Genomic DNA, 17,288 nt, shown 5'->3' with positions numbered 1-17,288 from the left:
GGGGGGCGGGGGATGGCGGGGGGTACTCCGCGCTGACTTTGAATTTGAACCGTAAGTGCCAAGTGCGTGGGCTGGATGGATAAATTGAGAACGTGGGGTGGTGGATGTACCCAAGGGACCAAGATATGGGCATGGGAAGCAGTTGTCAGAAGGTTCCGAAGACTTGCAGGAAAGGATGTGATCCGGAGAGGTGAGGAGTTGAAAGGGCAGTAGGATGGAATTCCGCCTTTCATTCCCAGGAACGAAACAGGTAAAAAAAAAAAAAAAAGACAAAGCCCGTGACTGTGGCCATGACCGGGTTGCTCGGACCACGCCTCCCTGACAATCATCCAACCAGAGGAAGGGGGGGGGTCAAGCCTGTGCGTAAGCGAAGAGTAAAATTTTAGAGATTTGAAGGTTTTGTAGCACGAGCGACTGAGAGAATTTGCAATGGCCAAGGAGGAGAAAGTCATCTAGAGAATTGAGCAGCTCTCTACAACTTCCCGAGAAGAGCCTTGTCCTATAGGAAAAGTGCACCTGTGACGGAGGAGTCTTGTAGGCTAGCTGCCCAAAAATTACAGCAGCAGTAGTCGTGGCCGAGTGGTTAAGGCGATGGACTAGAAATCCATTGGGGTCTCCCCGCGCAGGTTCGAATCCTGCCGACTACGAGACAGTTGAATTTTAGCCTTCATTTGCTTGTCTATTGTAAATGTCAAGTGTCTTTTTTTATTTTTCATCTTTTTAACCATCCCTGTTCTGCTCCCCACCCCACCCCAATAGAAATATAGAAGGGGCGGGAGTGGGAGGTGAAAAGAGGGACCTTCTGGGCAGGGTCGTGAACAGGGCCCAGGGAATATGCTGAGTGTTTTTCCTACATAGGGCCAGAAGAGGGAGAGAAAACCAACCGAGACAGGACAGAGGCCAAGTGGCCGCCAGAATTCCGGCCTCCCCGGCGCAGACTGACGTACACGAGAGCAGGGGAGGAGAACCCGCGTTCTGAGCCCCGGCGGGACCTCTCGGGTTCGGCCCCGCGCGCACCCCGGAGGGTAAGAGGAGAGGGAGAGGGGAAGCGCGTGCTCCAAAGCTCGCCCACTACGCGCCCGAGCCAGAGGCTAGCAGCGAAGTTAGACGCAGGGGGCGCGCGAGGGCGGAAGACGGCGCGCGCCACCGGGCCACGCGTTGCCCTAGGCAACCAGCGGCCACTATGGGATGATAGTAGCGTGGAATGGGAAAGAAGCGAGGGGCGGTGGAAAGAAGGGCAGGGACCGGCCAAGATGGCGGAGGACCTTGACGAACTGTTGGATGAGGTGGAGTCCAAGTTCTGCGGGCCCAAATCGTTGAGCCCGGAATATCTCGAGAGGCCGTCGGCCAGGGGTACCACGACTAGCTGCAGCAGGACCAGCACCGACCGGGAGATGGAGGACTATGACGAAGACGACGAGGACGACGACGACGATGACGACTTCAGGTGACACAGAAGGGGTGGGAGGGCTTCTGTTTGAGCCTGAGTTAGGCCCCGAGGTCCCAGCGTATCTACTCGGACCTCTAAGGACCTCTTCCCCCAGCCGCCCGAGGGAAGGAAGCATCCATTCCTCCCCACCCTGGAGCGTGCGGCCGGGGCGGGGCCGGAGTTCGCCCCGCCCCCTGGGCCCATCTCCCGCTTTTGGGTTGAGTTCTTACGGGGTCCACCTCCGGCTCTCGGGTCCCGGGCCTGAGCTAGCTACAGTCTTTCGTGACCTAAAACTGCCCCAAAGAAAACGGAAGGATGCAGGCCCTAACCAGACACCAGTAGCGGCCAGCCGAGGCCGGGGCTGGAGAGGAGATGGGCCTGTCTGGATGGGAGGGGTCTGACTCCTCCACTCAGAAGTATGTGTGGATTAATGGGTCTGACTCTTAGATCCAGAAGCTTGTGTGTGTGTCACCAGAGCCAGCATGAAAGGGTGCTGCATGTGCCCAGCCTGTGAGAAGTGCTTAAACCTGAAGAAAAGCAGGACAGACCGTTTTATTTTCTCATTTTAATAAAACTTGCATTCCAGCAATATTGCAGACTGTGACTATAAAGTCCTGATTGGTCTTGGTGTTTTGAAACCATACCAAAATGCATATACATCCAATGAGGCCAATCTCCTTCAAGGTACAATCATAGAACCAGAAGAGACCTTGAATATTATTTTTTCCAGCATTCCTGTTTGGTTTTTTTTAAAGATATGGAAACAGGACTCTTAAGAGGTTAAATAAAATCTATGATCCCACAAATTTTAAGTGACTAAGACAGTTCAGTGAATGCTATGCTGATGCTTCCTGCAGTCAGGAAGACCTATCATTCAGCTAGCATTTAAGAGCCCGCTATGTGCCAGGCACTCTGTTAAAATACTGGGGAGTCAAAGAAAGGCAAAAGACAGTGTGTTCCCAAGAAGCTTACATTTTACCTCAGACACTTACTAGCTCTGTGACCCTGGCTAATAAACCAGTAAACATTAATTTAGCTCCTACCATGTGTCAGAAACTGTTAAGCTTTGGGGAGTTTAAAAAAGTGGGGGGGGGGGAATAGTAAAAGACAGCCCCTACCCTCAAAAGAGCTTTCTGTCAAAAAGAGGAGACAACAGGCAAATATATGCAAAGCAAGCTATATATATATAATAGGTAGTAATTAACCAGGAGAAGAAACTAGACTTAAGAAGGATTGGGAAAGCTTTTTTGTAAAAGATGGGTAAGTTGGTACTTAAATGAAGCCAGAGAAGTCAGTAGGCAGAGTAAGTCACTTAACCTATGTCAACCTCAGTTTCTGTATCTGTAAAGTGGTAGCACCTACCCCATTCTATCCTTCAAGTTATTGTGAGGATAAAATGAGGAAATATTTAGAACATTTGTAACATTCTTTGTGGCAGGATTTGAACCAGGTCTTTTGCAACTACTGTTTTGCTGTTCTCAAAATCAGGATTAAAGCCACTCGAGAAAAAAATGCTCTTTTGGACACCATTCATACTCTTCATTAGTCAAACAGTAAACCCAGATCTATCAGTCAACTACAGTGTGCCAAGTACTATGCTAAGTGCTAGAGATGCAAAAGCAGAAATATGAGCCCTGGTTAGGAGGAACTTACATTCTAATGAGGAATTCATTTACCTATATATAGCATGTTTCTGAATAGCCAGGCATTTGGTATTGTGGAAAATACACTGGCACCTTTAGGGAAACGGAGGTACAGTGCCAACCCACATCAATTTATATGATTGATAATTAAGCAAGTCATTTTTCTGGGGCTTAGTCTCTTTCTACATGAAATAGGAAATGATAGAGTTAAACTAAATGATCTCCAAAGAACTTTCCAGCTTTGAAGTTCTATAATTCTTCTAATTATTTTCTACTTTTCCTATATATATAATTTGTTTCTACATATTTCTTGCTTGATGTGTCCCCTATTAGTTTTGGGAGCTCCCTGAAGGCAGGGAGTGTCTTTTACCTCTTTTTGTATCACCCTGGCTTAACACAGTGGCACCTGTTCTTTTGTGTCCATGACTCCATTTGGGGTTTTTCTTAGCAGAGATACTAGAGTAGTTTGCCATTTCCTTTTCCAGCTCATTTTATAGATGAGGAAACAGACAAACAGAGTTCAGTGACTCGCCCAGATTCACACAAATAATTAAGTGTCTGAGACCACATTTGAACTCAGATAGAGGAATCTTCCTGACCCTGACTTCCTGAGAGAGGCCTGGTACTCTATCCACTTTGCCATCTAGCTTCTTATTCCACTTAGGTCTTACTTAAGTTTTCTGATCTAGTAACCAAGCCAGAATTTTATGTAAATGATCATTTTGAGCCCCAGAAAGATTGTATTCAGGCATTACCATGTACTAGTATTAACTTCCATGACATTAAGCACCTGGATTCAATTCTGGTTTTATCACTTTGGGCAAGTCACTTCACCTTTGTAGTAGGCCTGTTTTCCACATCTGTGAAATGAGATTATACTGGACAACCTCCAAGGTCCCTTTCAGTTTTAAGTCTACAATCCTTATAATTTGTAGCTCCACTTAAATCAAGAATATGATTTAATATTTATTTGATAATAGCTAGCATTTATATGATTCTTTAATGGTTCCATAATGCTTTACAAATATCCCATTATCTTCTTCATAACAACCATGGAAGATAGTAGTATATTCTCTTCTGTTTATAGATAATAAAACTGAGGCAGATGGTGATTAAGTGACTTGCCCAGGGCAACTCCACTAGTATGTGCCTGAGGAGGAACTTGAATTCAAGTCTTCTGACTCTAGACCCAGTGCTCTATCCACTGTACCATGTAGCTGCCCAAACAAAATTGCCTAATCCAAACTATATAGTGGTCAATCAACTATATAACTTGAGATATAACGTTCATTCCAGCCAGTGAGCATTTATTTTTGTTGTATGCTACATGTTAAGAATTGTGCTAGACACTGAATATGTGCCCTTTTAAAATTTAGACATAAACAACATTATTTGAAAATATCAAGTTTGTAATTGAACTCATATTCTCTAGCAGTAAAAATTCATCATTTCAGTAACCTGAGTAATTAAGAATCTCTACTTTAGATCGGCTTTTAATTTCCTTGGCTAAAGGCAAATGTTCTTTGATACAGAAACATTTGAAGCCATCCAGAAAAATTAAAATGTGTTAAGTAGTCTTTTTTTCAAAACAGAAAAATTTGACCAATGAGATTAGTCTATAATCAAAATGTAACTTTGTGTCCTTTAAGAGTGGTAAGATATTGGTGGTATATTATACTTTTTGGAGAGGGTCAGTAGTAAATAGCTTTTAAAGACCAGAAACTTTGTTTATATACAACAGTGTTCTAGAATCTAGATTCTAGATAGCCACTTACTTTTTCTGCAGGGAAGAGTGGTAGTATCAGAATTATAGGAATGGTGAACTTAATAACTTATGCCTGAAAAAATAAATGAAGCAGAACCAAAAACAGAGGAACTGGAGCTATAGCCAGATGCACAGATCTTTTGAACAAGAATAGCATATTTCATAAAGGCTAACATGATTCAGATTATTTGCATACTTTATCTTTCACTTTACATTAACACAACTGATTTACACTGAAGTCAGTTTTTTTTATCTTTATCCAATAGTTACATAACCTCTCCCCAACCATAATAATATCTTACACTTTTCTTAAATTTTGTTTTTTCCAAATTATATGTATATATAATTTTTAATAATCGTCTTATGACATTTTACAATCTATATTCTCTCCCACCCTTCCCCAAGACAGCAAGTAATATGATATAGGTTGTACATGTCTTATCATATAATCATATTTCCATGTTTATTATATTGTGAAAGAAGACATATACTTCAGAAAAAATTGTGGAGTAAATAAAGTGAAGAATTGTCTGCTTTAAGCTGTATTCAGACTCTTGTCAGTTCCTCTTATGGCTATGGATAATCTTTCTTTTCTTGAGTCCCTTGAAGTTACCCTGGATTCTTGTATTGCTGATAATAGTTAAATCATTCACAATTTTCAACGTATAGTATTGATGTTACTGTGTACAACATTCTCCTGGTTCTGCTCATTTCACTTTGCATCAGTCTTTCCAGGTTTTTTGTGATTGTCTTGTTCATCATATACCATATCTTGTTCAGCCATTCCCTAATTGATGGACATACTTTCAATTTCCAGTTCTTTGCCAAAAAGAGCTGCTATAAATATTTTTATAAAAGTAGGTCCTTTCCCTCTCTCTTTGATTCTTTAAGAGATAGATCTAGTAGTGGTGTTTTTCCCTCAAAGATTTTGCACAATTTTGTGGCCCTTCAGACATGGTTCCAAATTGCTCTTCAGAATTGTTGTATCATGTTTAACCCAGATCAAATTGCTTACCATTTCCGGGAAGTGGGAGGGAAGGGAGAGAGGGACACAGTCTGGATCATATAACTTCAGAAAACTTATGTGGAAAATTATCACTTGTAATTGGTAAAATAAAATATCTTTATTAAAACAAAGAATAGTTGTACCAATTCATAGCTCTACCAACGGTTTATTGGTGTCCCAATTTTATCACATCCCCTCTAACATCTATCAATTTTCTTTTGTCATATTAGCCAGTCTGATAGATGTGAAGTGAAACCTCATAGTTGTTTTAATGCTCATTTCTCTAATTAATAGTAATTGGAGCATTTTTATATAACTAAAGACAGTTTTAATTTCTTCATCTGAGAATTAACCATCTGTCAATTAGGGAATGCTTTGTATTCTTATAAATTTGATTCAGTACTCTGTATATTTGAGAAATGAGGCCCTTTTCAGAGACACTTGCTATAAAAAAATTTTCCCTGGATGCCTATTATCACCTCTTTAATTTAACATGGTACTAGAAACACTAGCAGTAGCAATTAGAGAATAAAAAGAAATTGAAGTTATCAAAACAGGCAATGAGGAAACCAAACCCACTTTTCGCAAATGAGATGATGGTTTACTTAGAGAATCAACTAAGAAACTAGTGGAAATAATCAACAACTTTAACAAAGTTGCAGGATACAAAAAAAAACAAACCCACATAAATCATCAGCATTTCTATATATTTCCAACACATCCCAGCAGCAAGAGTAAGAGAAATGCTATTTAAAATCACCCTAAACAATATAAAATACTTGGGAATCTGTTTGCTAAGACAAACACAGGAATTATATAAACACAACTACAAAACACTTTCCACACAATTAAAACTAGATCTGAACAACTGGAAAAACATTAATTGCTCATGGATAAGATGAGCTAACATAATAAAAATGACCATCCTACACAAATTAATTTACTTATTCAGTGCCATACCTATCAAACTACCAAGAAATATTTTTACTGAATTAGAAAAAAACTATAACAAAGTTTATTTGGAAGAATAAACGATCAAGAATATTAAGGGAAATAATGAAAAAAAATGTGAAGGGGAGTGTGGTTGGGGAAGGCCTAGCAGTACCAGATCTTAAACTGTACTGTAAAGCAGTGATCATCAAAACAATATGGTACTGGGTAAGAGACAGAAGGAAGGATCAGTGGGGTAAATGACTTCAGCAAGACAGTATATGATAAACTCAAAGAGTCCAGCTTTTGAGGAAAAAATCCACTATTTGATGGGAAAATTAGAAAACAGTATGGAAGAGATTAGGTTTAGATCAACATCTCACACCCTACACCAAGATAAACTCAGAATGGGTGAATGACTTGAATATAAAGAAGGAAACCATAAGTAAATGAGGTGAACACAGAATAGTATACCTGTCAGATCTTTGGGAAAGGAAAGATTTCAAGACCAAGCAAGAGTTAGAAAAAATTACAAAATGCAAAATAAATAATTTTGAGTACATTAAATTAAAAAGGTTTTATACAAACAAATCCAATGCAACCAAAATTAGAAGGGAAGCAACAAATTGAGAAAAAGTTCTTTATAACAAAAAACTTCAATGGATAAATAGGCAAGGGACATAAATAGGCAATTTTCAGATAAAGAAATCAAAAATGTCAATAAGCACATGAAAAAGTGTTCTAAATACCACACCAATGCAACTACCAACAATTTGGAAATAGGTCTTGATCAAGGACACATGACAAAACCAGTGGAAATGTACATCAGCCATGGGTGGGGGGAGTGCGGGGGGTGAAGGGGAAAGTAGGAGCATGAATCATGTAACCATGTTAAAAATGAATATTAATAAATGTTTAAATTTAAAAAAAAATAATTTTAAAAAGTGTTCTAAATCTCTTATAATTAAAGAAATGCAAATCAAAACAACTCTGAACCACTTCACACCTAGCAGATTGGCTAACATGACAGCAAAGGAAAGTAATAAATGTTGGAGGGGATGTGGCAAAATTGGGACACTAAATGCATTGCTGGTGGAGTTGTGAATTGATCCAACCATTCTGAATGGCAATGTGGAACTCTGCCCAAAGGGCTTTAAAAGACTGCCTACCCTTCAATCCAGCCATACCACTGCTGGGTTTATACCCCAAAGAGATCATAAGGAAAAAGACTTATACAAAAATATTTATAGCCGAGCTCTTTGTGGTGGCAAAAAATTGGAAAATGAGGGGATGCCCTTCGTTTGGAGAATGGCTAAACAAATTGTGGTATCTGTTGGTGATGGAATAGTATTGTGCTAAAAGGAATAATGAGGGGGCAGCTGGGTAGCTCAGTGGATTGAGAGCCAGGCCTAGAGACGGGAGGTCCTAGGTTCAAGTCTGGCCTCAGACACTTCCCAGCTGTGTGACCCTGGGCAAGTCTCTTGACCCCCATTGCCTATCCCTTACCACTCTCCTGCCTTGGAGCCAATACATAGTATTGACTCCAAGATGGAAGGTAAGGGTTTTTTTAAAAAAATAAAAATAAAAGGAATAATGAACTGGAGGAATTCCATGTGGACTGGAATGACCTCCAGGAATTGATGCAAAGTGAAAGGAGCAGAACCAGCAGAACCTTATACACAGAGACGGATACACTGTGGCACAATCGAAAATAATGGACTTCTCTACTAGCAGCAATGCAATAATCCAGGACAATTCTGAGGGACTTATGAGAAAGAACGCTATCCACATCCAGAGAAAGAGTTGTGGGAGCAGAAACACAGAAGAAAAACAATTGTTTGATCACATGGGTTGATGGGGACATGATGTAGACTCTAAATGATCACCCTCGTGCAAATATCAATAATATGGAAATAGGTTTTGATCAATGACATATGTAAAACCCAGTGGAATTGCACATTCATTATGGGAGGGGGTTAGGAGGAAGGGAGGGAAAGAACATGAATCATGTAACTATGGAAAAATTTTCTTAATCAATTAGAAAAAAAGAGGTAGGATGACAGTGGGAAAAAAAAATTTTTCCCAGTTTGTTGTTTCCCTTCTGATCTTCGTTGCATTCATTTTATTTACCCCCCCAATTTTTTTATTTAATATAATCATAGTTATCTATTTTATATCTGGCAATGTTCTTTGTGACTTGTTTGAACATAAATTCTTCCCTTATCCAGAAATCTTTCAGGTAGACTATTCCATGATCTCCTAATTTCTTGAGGGTATCACCCTTTATTTCTAAATCATTTATCCATTTTGACTTTATCTTGGTATATGGCATGAGGTATTTATATCTGCCTAGTTTCTGCCATACTGTTTTCCCAGCAGTTTTTGTCGCCTAGTGAGTTGATCCAACAGAACTTTGTCAAACACTAGTTTACTATGGTCATTTACCATTGGGTGTTGAGTGCCTAATCTATTCCATTCATTCACTACTCTATTACTTAGCTAGTACCAGATTGTTTTGATGGTTGCTACTTTATAATACAGTTTGAGATCCTATACAACTAAGCCACCTTTCTTCATTTTTTCCCCCAATAATTCCCTTAATAGGCTTGGCCTTTTGTTCTTCCAGATGAATTTTATTATTTTTTTCTAGCTTTATAAATAACTTTGGAGTAGTTTGAGGCAAATAAATAGGTAAATTAATTTAGGTTGAATTTTTGTTTTTATTATGTTGGCTCAGCCTACCCATGAACAATGAATATTTTTCTGATTGTTTAGATCTGACTTTGTTTGAAAAGTGTTTTATAGTTGTGATCATATAGTTCCTAGGTTCGTCTTGGCAGGTTGACTCCCAGGTATTTTATATTGTCTAGTTATTGATTTTTTTTAGTGGGATTTCTCTTCCTATCTCTTGATATTGGACTTATTGGTAGTATAGATAAATGCCTGATGATTTATGTGGATACTAACATATAATACCTTAATATTTACAATGTGCTTTGTATTTTCTTATCTGAGCCTCACAACAGCCTGGTATGGTAGGTGACTGGACTTGGAATCAGGAAAACATAAGTTCATTTTCAGGCTCAGACACTAGTTATGTGACTGTGGGCAAATCATTTGACCTCTGTGTGTTCTTTGATATCCTCATCTATAAATGGAGATAATAATAGTACTTACCTTTCAGGTTAAACATAAGAATAGGTTTGCTATAACAATAAAATGAGATAATATTTGATCTAGACTTTGCAAACCTTAAATCACAGTATAAATGCAAGCTGTTATTAACTACTGAAGGGTAATTATTTCTCTGACAATGAAACTCTGATTTTTTAAAAGGACTGCTTGACTTAGTCCTACTTATAATATTGACTTACTTTTATTAATAAAAAATAGTATTTTATGTAAAACTTTAAAGTTTAAAAGTGCTTTTTCATTTTTTCTCATTTAATTACATATTCCCCAAATTGCTGATATAATTTAGCAAAGAAGCTTAGCTTTTCTTTTTATATATATATATATATATATATCATGGCTTTAAATATTACAAATATAGGGACAATTATATTTGTTCAGCATATAAAGTTTGCCTTGTATACCAAGGCACATGGTGTTAATGTCCATAACAAGGAACAATTAGATAACCTGTTAATGTCCTGTTTGTCTTTATACTATCACTTCAGATTTTATTGAGTTGTTTGAATAATACTTTTCTGATACTGGTTGATTTATATACTCTTAAGCTTCTGTCTTTTTTCAGATCAACTAAAACATCATCAAAGGGTGATGATGATCTTGATGGCCTAATTAATGAAATCTTCGAAGAGCCCTGTTTTCATAGAAATCCTGTTGTAAGTAGAGTCCCACAAACACTGATTTTTTTTTATTCCTGTATTTCAAGATACATTTAGGGTATTCAGAAAATATGAAGACACAAGTAACTATACACATTTGTTTGAATAAAGAGCACAGTTTATAGAATCAAAGGACCTGGGTTCTGACCCTGGCTTTTTTACTTATTACCTGTGTAACTTGGGGCAAACTAATCTATCTGGTTCTTAGTTTTTTATATGAAAAAATGGGTTTAGTTCTTATGACTAATAAATTCACTTACAACTTTCTAAATTCTGCGATCTTGAATTTAATTATAAAAAAGTGTTATTATTTTACTGTAGATACAAAAGGAATTTAGAAACTTGATGATTTATAGCAATAGTTAGAAATCAGTACCAGTAAAGATGTCCTATATCATCAAAGCCATTAAGCTAACAAAATGTAAGCTTCTTCAAGCCAGAGACTTTTTCACTTTTTGCCTTTGTCTTCTTAGTGCCTAGGATAGTGCCTTCTACATATTGTATATTTAATAGTCAGGTGCAGATTCAGATCCATAATTTATGTTGTTTATCATTGGGTACTTGCTACTACTAACTATTAAGTACTACATTCTGTATAATTACACACGAGTTCAAATGGTGACAGAAAACAGTATTATGGTTCTTCTAAGAATTTATCTAATGGGGGCAGCTGGGTTGAGAAAAATGCTCAGTGGATTGAGAGCCAAGGCTAGAGACTGGAGGTCATAGGTTTGAATTTGGTCTCAGACACTTCCCAGCTGTGTGACCCTGGGCAAGTCACTTAACTCCCATTACCTAGCCTTTACCTCTCTTCTGCCTTGGAACCAATACATAATATTGATTCTATGACGGAAGGTAAAGGTTTATTAAAAAAAATAATTTAATATTATATGTTGGTAGCTAGAACTAAAACAAGGAAAATAAGCAAGATCCAAGTTCCAAAAACAAAACAAAAAGAAACAAAACAAAACCTAGAACCAAATACTAAAGAGCTAAAGAAAGTTAAACAAGATTAACCCAAAGAACTCACATGCAAACTATGCTGTTAGAGAGTGTAACGCCATTTGGTGTTGTCTTTTTGACAGCCAGCCTAAAAATGAACTGGAAGGAAGCATTGATCTGAGGCTCTGGGGCAGGGGTCTGCAACCTTTTTGGCCGTGAAAGCCATAAAGGCCATATTTTTTAAAATGTAATTTCGTGAGAGCCGTACAATATGTTTAACACTGAATATAAGTAAATATGTGCATTTTATGTAAGAACAACACTTTTAAAGTACAATAAGTCTGAACTATTTTTAATAACATTATTATGTGCTAACCAATGATGAATAAAGTACATTAATGTGACTTCTGGTGCTGCATGGTTTTGCTGATTATTAATCAAAACTATTTTGATTATTAATCAAAAAACAAGACTTAATGGGGCACTATAGTACTGATATAACTGCACACATACATATAAAACTCCTTTACACTAAGAAAATTGCTGAAATAAAGAGAGAAAAATTCAGAGAAGAATACTTTTTCCTCTCCCTCTCTCAAGTCAGGCAACAGAAGAAAAAGCTGCCAGCCTGCTGGTTAAGCCATTTGGCCACATAAATTAAGTAGGAGAGGAGATCAGGAGATTACAGAAAATAACATGACTTGTGTGCAGGCATTAGTAAGTAGTGGGGGAGGAGGGTACCTTTTCATGGAAAACTGGCCAGGACACATCACACACATTTCCTGGTACAGGTGTTTATCAGTGCTGCCTACTCAATCATTCTGTATCAAATGAAACAACTACTGGGGAGAAATGCTTCTCACTAATGAAGCATATGTAAAGATGTAATGTGACTATAGTTCCCCTTTAAGAGCAGGTAGAAAAGTTAAAAAACAATAACAGTCCCACAAATAAGGAGTGCAGACCCCATGAATGCACTGAGATAAAGCCATGTAAATCAGAGGCAGAGGGGTAGAGAATATAAACAAAAGTGATCAATCACTATACAGAACCCCAAGATGTCAGTAACAGGTGTAGAAAAAGTAAAAGGAGGGCAGAAGGAGGAACACACAGCACACCTACCAAGCCTAACTAAAGTCCAAGATTGGTCTGGAGTGGCAATATCAATGAGGGAGCCTTCTATCTTAGAAGATAGTCTTGATACCAAAAGATCACGTGACTTATCACATGACGCACGATGTCATGCGTAAACTATTAGTTACTGTGCCTTGGTTGTCTTTATGGCTCCTGCAGAAAGAGCCATAAGTTGCCGACCCCTGCTCTGGGGAAACAAAGACAAAAGCAAAATACCCTCAAGGATCTTACATTTGATTAGGCAAAACAATATGTACATAAATAAATGAATACAAAATAAATTCAAGATAAATGGTTTTGGAAGGGAGGAGAGCATTAGCAGCTGGAGGGAGCAGGAAGTTTCAACATAGGTGTGTCACTTGGCAGTCTGAGAAAGACTTGCACTCCTTGGATTAAAGCCTTTAAAATTATCCTAAAATGCAGTTATCAAATCACTGAAAGTAATTCATGGACTATGAAGTTAAAAATCCCTGCTCTAGTTCAGCTTCTACTCATACTGTAAAATTCGTGTCCCAACAAGTGGTTATCCTTACCTTAAAGATCTCTCATGACAGGTAGTTCCACTACCTATTGAGGCAGCCCATCAAGCGTCAAGTGTTAGAAGCCAGACCTCCTGACTTCTGTTGTGTCCTCAGCAGTGGCAGTACAGAAATTATCCAAGATAAATAAGTAGGATGGTCTTGTGATTACAGGTTTTGATTAGGGGTAGCAGCATGGACAGGGCTTATGAGGAAAGAGCTGTAAAGGGGCCACAAATAGTCCTAAAAGAGGAAACATAATTCCCAAGTCCCTGATTTGACACATTTCTGTTTCTCAGATCCAATGAGATAATTTTTAGAAAGTGCATAACACAGAACCTGGCACAGAGTAGTGTTGTATAAATACTTTTTCCTTCCTCTTTCCCTTTCTCAAAGCCATGCAGCCAGCAGCATAAACATGAGCCCAGATGTTGAAGAAAATATGGTTCTGAGCAAAAGTGGTGACCTTGCCCCATGTTCACATAGAGCATGTTCCCAAAACAAAAAAGGGAAATTGAGATACTCACACCTAGGGAAAAATTCTTTTCACTTAAAATGGGAAGTTTACTTCTGGAGGGAGGAAAAGGAAAGGGTAATAAGAGATATTTTTGTCTTCATTTAGTTTGGTCATACACCAGGCAAAATAAAGACTTGTCACTGCAGAATTAATCCTTCCATTTCTCTTTCCCTTCATCTTTTCTTGGCAGAGAGCCTGCTTCCTGGTTGGTAGATGTTATACAGTATCACATGCATAACTAACACTTAATAAAAGCTAGGTAATGATGAGGATGTTATGTAACCATAGAGGAACCACTATAGAGTTGTAACTAAGTATCTGTACATTTCCCCTGAATTTCTATTGGCTAAGTCCATTTCATTTGATTAAAATTAATATTACTAAAATTAACCAGGAGTGGGCTAGTTTATTTTTGGTTCAGGTAAATACTACTCAAATACTTTGCAAATGAGTCTTGACTGTTTTTCCCCCCTCAACTGAATTTTCCAGAATAGTGTTTTAAACGGCATGTTCTTCATATTAAATCATTGAACTGAAGTATTAACAGAAGAGTTAGAAAGTGACTCTAAATCTTCACATGTTAATAATAGCAGTTTATCATTTCCCTAGACTAAAAGTTAGCAATATGATTTTCAGATTCCTGAGGGAGTTCTGTTTATGTTTGCTGCCCCCTCAAGGATTTGGTCATTTTTATTCCAGAAACTTTAAAATGATTACATTCAAATTTTTGTTGAAGCTATTTTTTAAAATGATCTTTTTCTTATAAAATAAAGCAGAACTTGAGTTTTACTGTTATATTTCTCTAACACTGTCCTTTTTGTTTGTTTTGGACCTTTTAAACAGAAATTAAAATCTAAATCTTCAAATAACACATCTGTCAGAACTTCTATTCAAATGCTTGGCAAAAGGTAAGTTGAAATTTTAGTGAATTAAACACATTAGTGAGCAAAAACTAGGAATGTAGTCTAGTCATTTTTTGTTACCATTTAGAACACATGGACTTTAAAAAACAAAGCATTACTCTTCAGGAGAAGGACCAAAAGCAATATCTTATAATATAGGCTGATGGCTTGTGACCCCATGGTGTAAAGGAAGTTTCCATTTTGGAGATTATTGCTATTGTAAATAATCTTCTGCCACATGAAAAAGAGTGTGAACAGTTGCTCAGAATGAATGTTCTGTTATATTCTCCAGGGTTTGCTTTTCCCCCCTCATATTATTTGGCAAACACTATTTTTCTGTGACTCATTTTAACTCCTTAAGTGTTCAAGAATGTGCAGGTTACATCCAATAAAGTAGCACTCACGATCATGAATAAATATCTCCTTTTCCTGAAACAATCAGCTTATATGGAAAAGAGTATTTTGATTACCAGAACATAGCCTTCTAATTGTAATTCATATTTCTCACATTTGTTAATCACATTTAGATGCAGTCCAGTATACCTTGGAGGAAGCTCTGCTCCATGTGGTATAGGAACAAACACTTCCCAGAGGTAAGAAATTTGAAATAAATAGCACTTTATTATAGTTCCTTCTAAAAATGATATTTTTTTGCCTCTAGCATGCATGACAATGTGTTACTTGTGACAAATAACTTTGTTTTATAATGCCTGGTATATTTTCTATAACTATCCTTAACATACTTTACAGAAATTTTTAATACTCTTATTAGTCAGGGACTCATTAGATCTTTGATGCTTTTTTTTGTTTCTTTATTTGTGTAAGGGTAAAAAGACTAGGATCCCAGAGGGTTAGATCATTCAGCATGATTTCTTATGTTGTTTGCCTAAATGCTGTCAGTCTCATTTTTGTGACTACCATTTCTCCTTTGAGAAAAGGTTCTACTTTTTAATAAGTACCTTAAAAGTTACTTGAAAAAATAAATTAAGAAGTCTAAATAGCTATAAATCTTATTCCCATACTAAATTTAAATTTTAGCAGGACGTACACACACCTTACCTTTTTTGTAGTTTATTACTATTGATTTTTTTCCTAGTTCAATACAAAAGCCAAGTAGTAGAGAAAAAGTAGTATGTAAAAGCAGTGAGAATAGGTAGATTTCAAATTTAGACAATTTTAAGATACTTAAAAAGGTATTCTAAGTTGAATCTCACTTTATTGTGGAAACAGTATATTACAACAGGGGAGTTACATTCCTGATCAAAGGAATTTAACTTTTATTTAATATTTCTATTTATTTTCTAGAAATGATTACAAATGTATTTAATCAACAGTAAAATAGATACACAGTATAAAGTTTTGTTGTATAGTTAGAGATTTTTGTACTTTGAACTATATTACCTAAAATTCCTTCCTGTATTACCTAGAATGCTTTTCCCTTTGTCCATGTTTGCCTGGTCACATTTTGTATAAGTTCTAAGGTTCTCCCTCTCTCTTGCTTTTTAGCTCTCACAAGCAGGCTAGGTTTTAGATAGCTGTCTTACTTTAGTTATTATTAATAAAGTTTATAAAATAGGATACTTTAGTTATTGTATATTTTAATCTTCACAGTTTTCTCTTGGTTAATCAGAGCAGCATAGAAACCAGTTATAGAAAATTATATGAAATACATAATCTACCTAACTCTTATCTTCTTAATTCCTACCTTATTTTTAATGCAACAGAATCAGTTGATGATGAAACATTTTCACCAGAGTCATGGAATTATAGGGTGGACATTAATGGGTCAGTTTGAATGAGGATCTTTGACAAAATTTGGGGTACTTAATGACTTTTTTTTACATTTGTTTTATGCTTTTTTTCTCATAACAATGAGTGTTTGGAATTTGATCCTTGGCAAAATTCAAAACATTAAAAAGATGGCTAGTGAGTATCTAAGAAAAGAAACACTGATCTTAATGATATGGATTCATCAAGAATGGGTCATGTCAGACTGACTTCATTTCTTGTTTTGATGGGGTTACTAGTAGACCAGGAGTATGCTATATAGTGTGCTTATGTATAGTAGAACTAGATATGGTTTGCCTAAATTTCAGCAGAGCCTTTGGCAAAGTCTTATGGACTTTTTTTTTTTTGGACAATACTTCCTAACACAGATATCCAAAAGTAGAAAGAGTTATTATGTAGTAGGTAGTGGATTTCCCTTCACTGGAAGTTTTCAAGAGAAGGCTAGATGATTATTCATTAGGAATATTACTGAAATGATTGTTATTGTTGTACAGATTGGACAAAGATGGCTTCTGAGGTTTAGAGAGATCAAGCTGTTAGTTTTTCTGTTTAAAAGACTTTCTGCTTTCTTGAACTATTACTTCACCAATGCTAAAAGCCTCACCTTACACTCTGATTTTAAAATTCATGAATTAATGTATACTTTCTTTTTTTAATTTTTATTATTTTCTAATTTCTAATTCTAATTTCTAATCTAAAATTAAATTCTAATTTAAGATCTTTATTTAATTACTTAATTTAGAGCATTTTTTCATGGTTACAGGATTCATGTTCTATCCTTCCACTTCTCCCACTCCCTCCCATAGCTGACGTACAATTCCCCTGGGTTTTACATGTGTCATTGATCAAGATCTATTTCCATA

At 36.9% G+C, this 17,288-nt stretch overlaps 1 protein-coding gene and 1 non-coding gene across 2 annotated transcripts in view; both read left to right on the top strand.

Moving 5' to 3' along the window:
* Positions 1-214: 214 nt before the first annotated feature.
* CFAP418 (cilia and flagella associated protein 418) overlaps positions 215-17,288 on the top strand; it is a 44,125-nt gene continuing 27,051 nt past the window's right edge. The window contains 5 exon segments of the mRNA XM_044668466.1: positions 215-250; positions 859-1,025; positions 10,531-10,621; positions 14,579-14,643; positions 15,165-15,230. Coding sequence (XP_044524401.1) covers positions 215-250; positions 859-1,025; positions 10,531-10,621; positions 14,579-14,643; positions 15,165-15,230 — 425 coding nt within the window.
* TRNAS-AGA lies at positions 566-647 on the top strand. Its single transcript has one exon. It is a non-coding gene; the product is annotated as a tRNA-Ser (tRNA).

Source organism: Gracilinanus agilis, chromosome 1 (genome assembly GCF_016433145.1).
Source record: "Gracilinanus agilis isolate LMUSP501 chromosome 1, AgileGrace, whole genome shotgun sequence".
NCBI lineage: Eukaryota > Metazoa > Chordata > Mammalia > Didelphimorphia > Didelphidae > Gracilinanus > Gracilinanus agilis.
The sequence above is the reverse complement of the archived record's forward strand: the minus strand, read 5'-3'. Positions and strand labels throughout refer to the sequence as shown.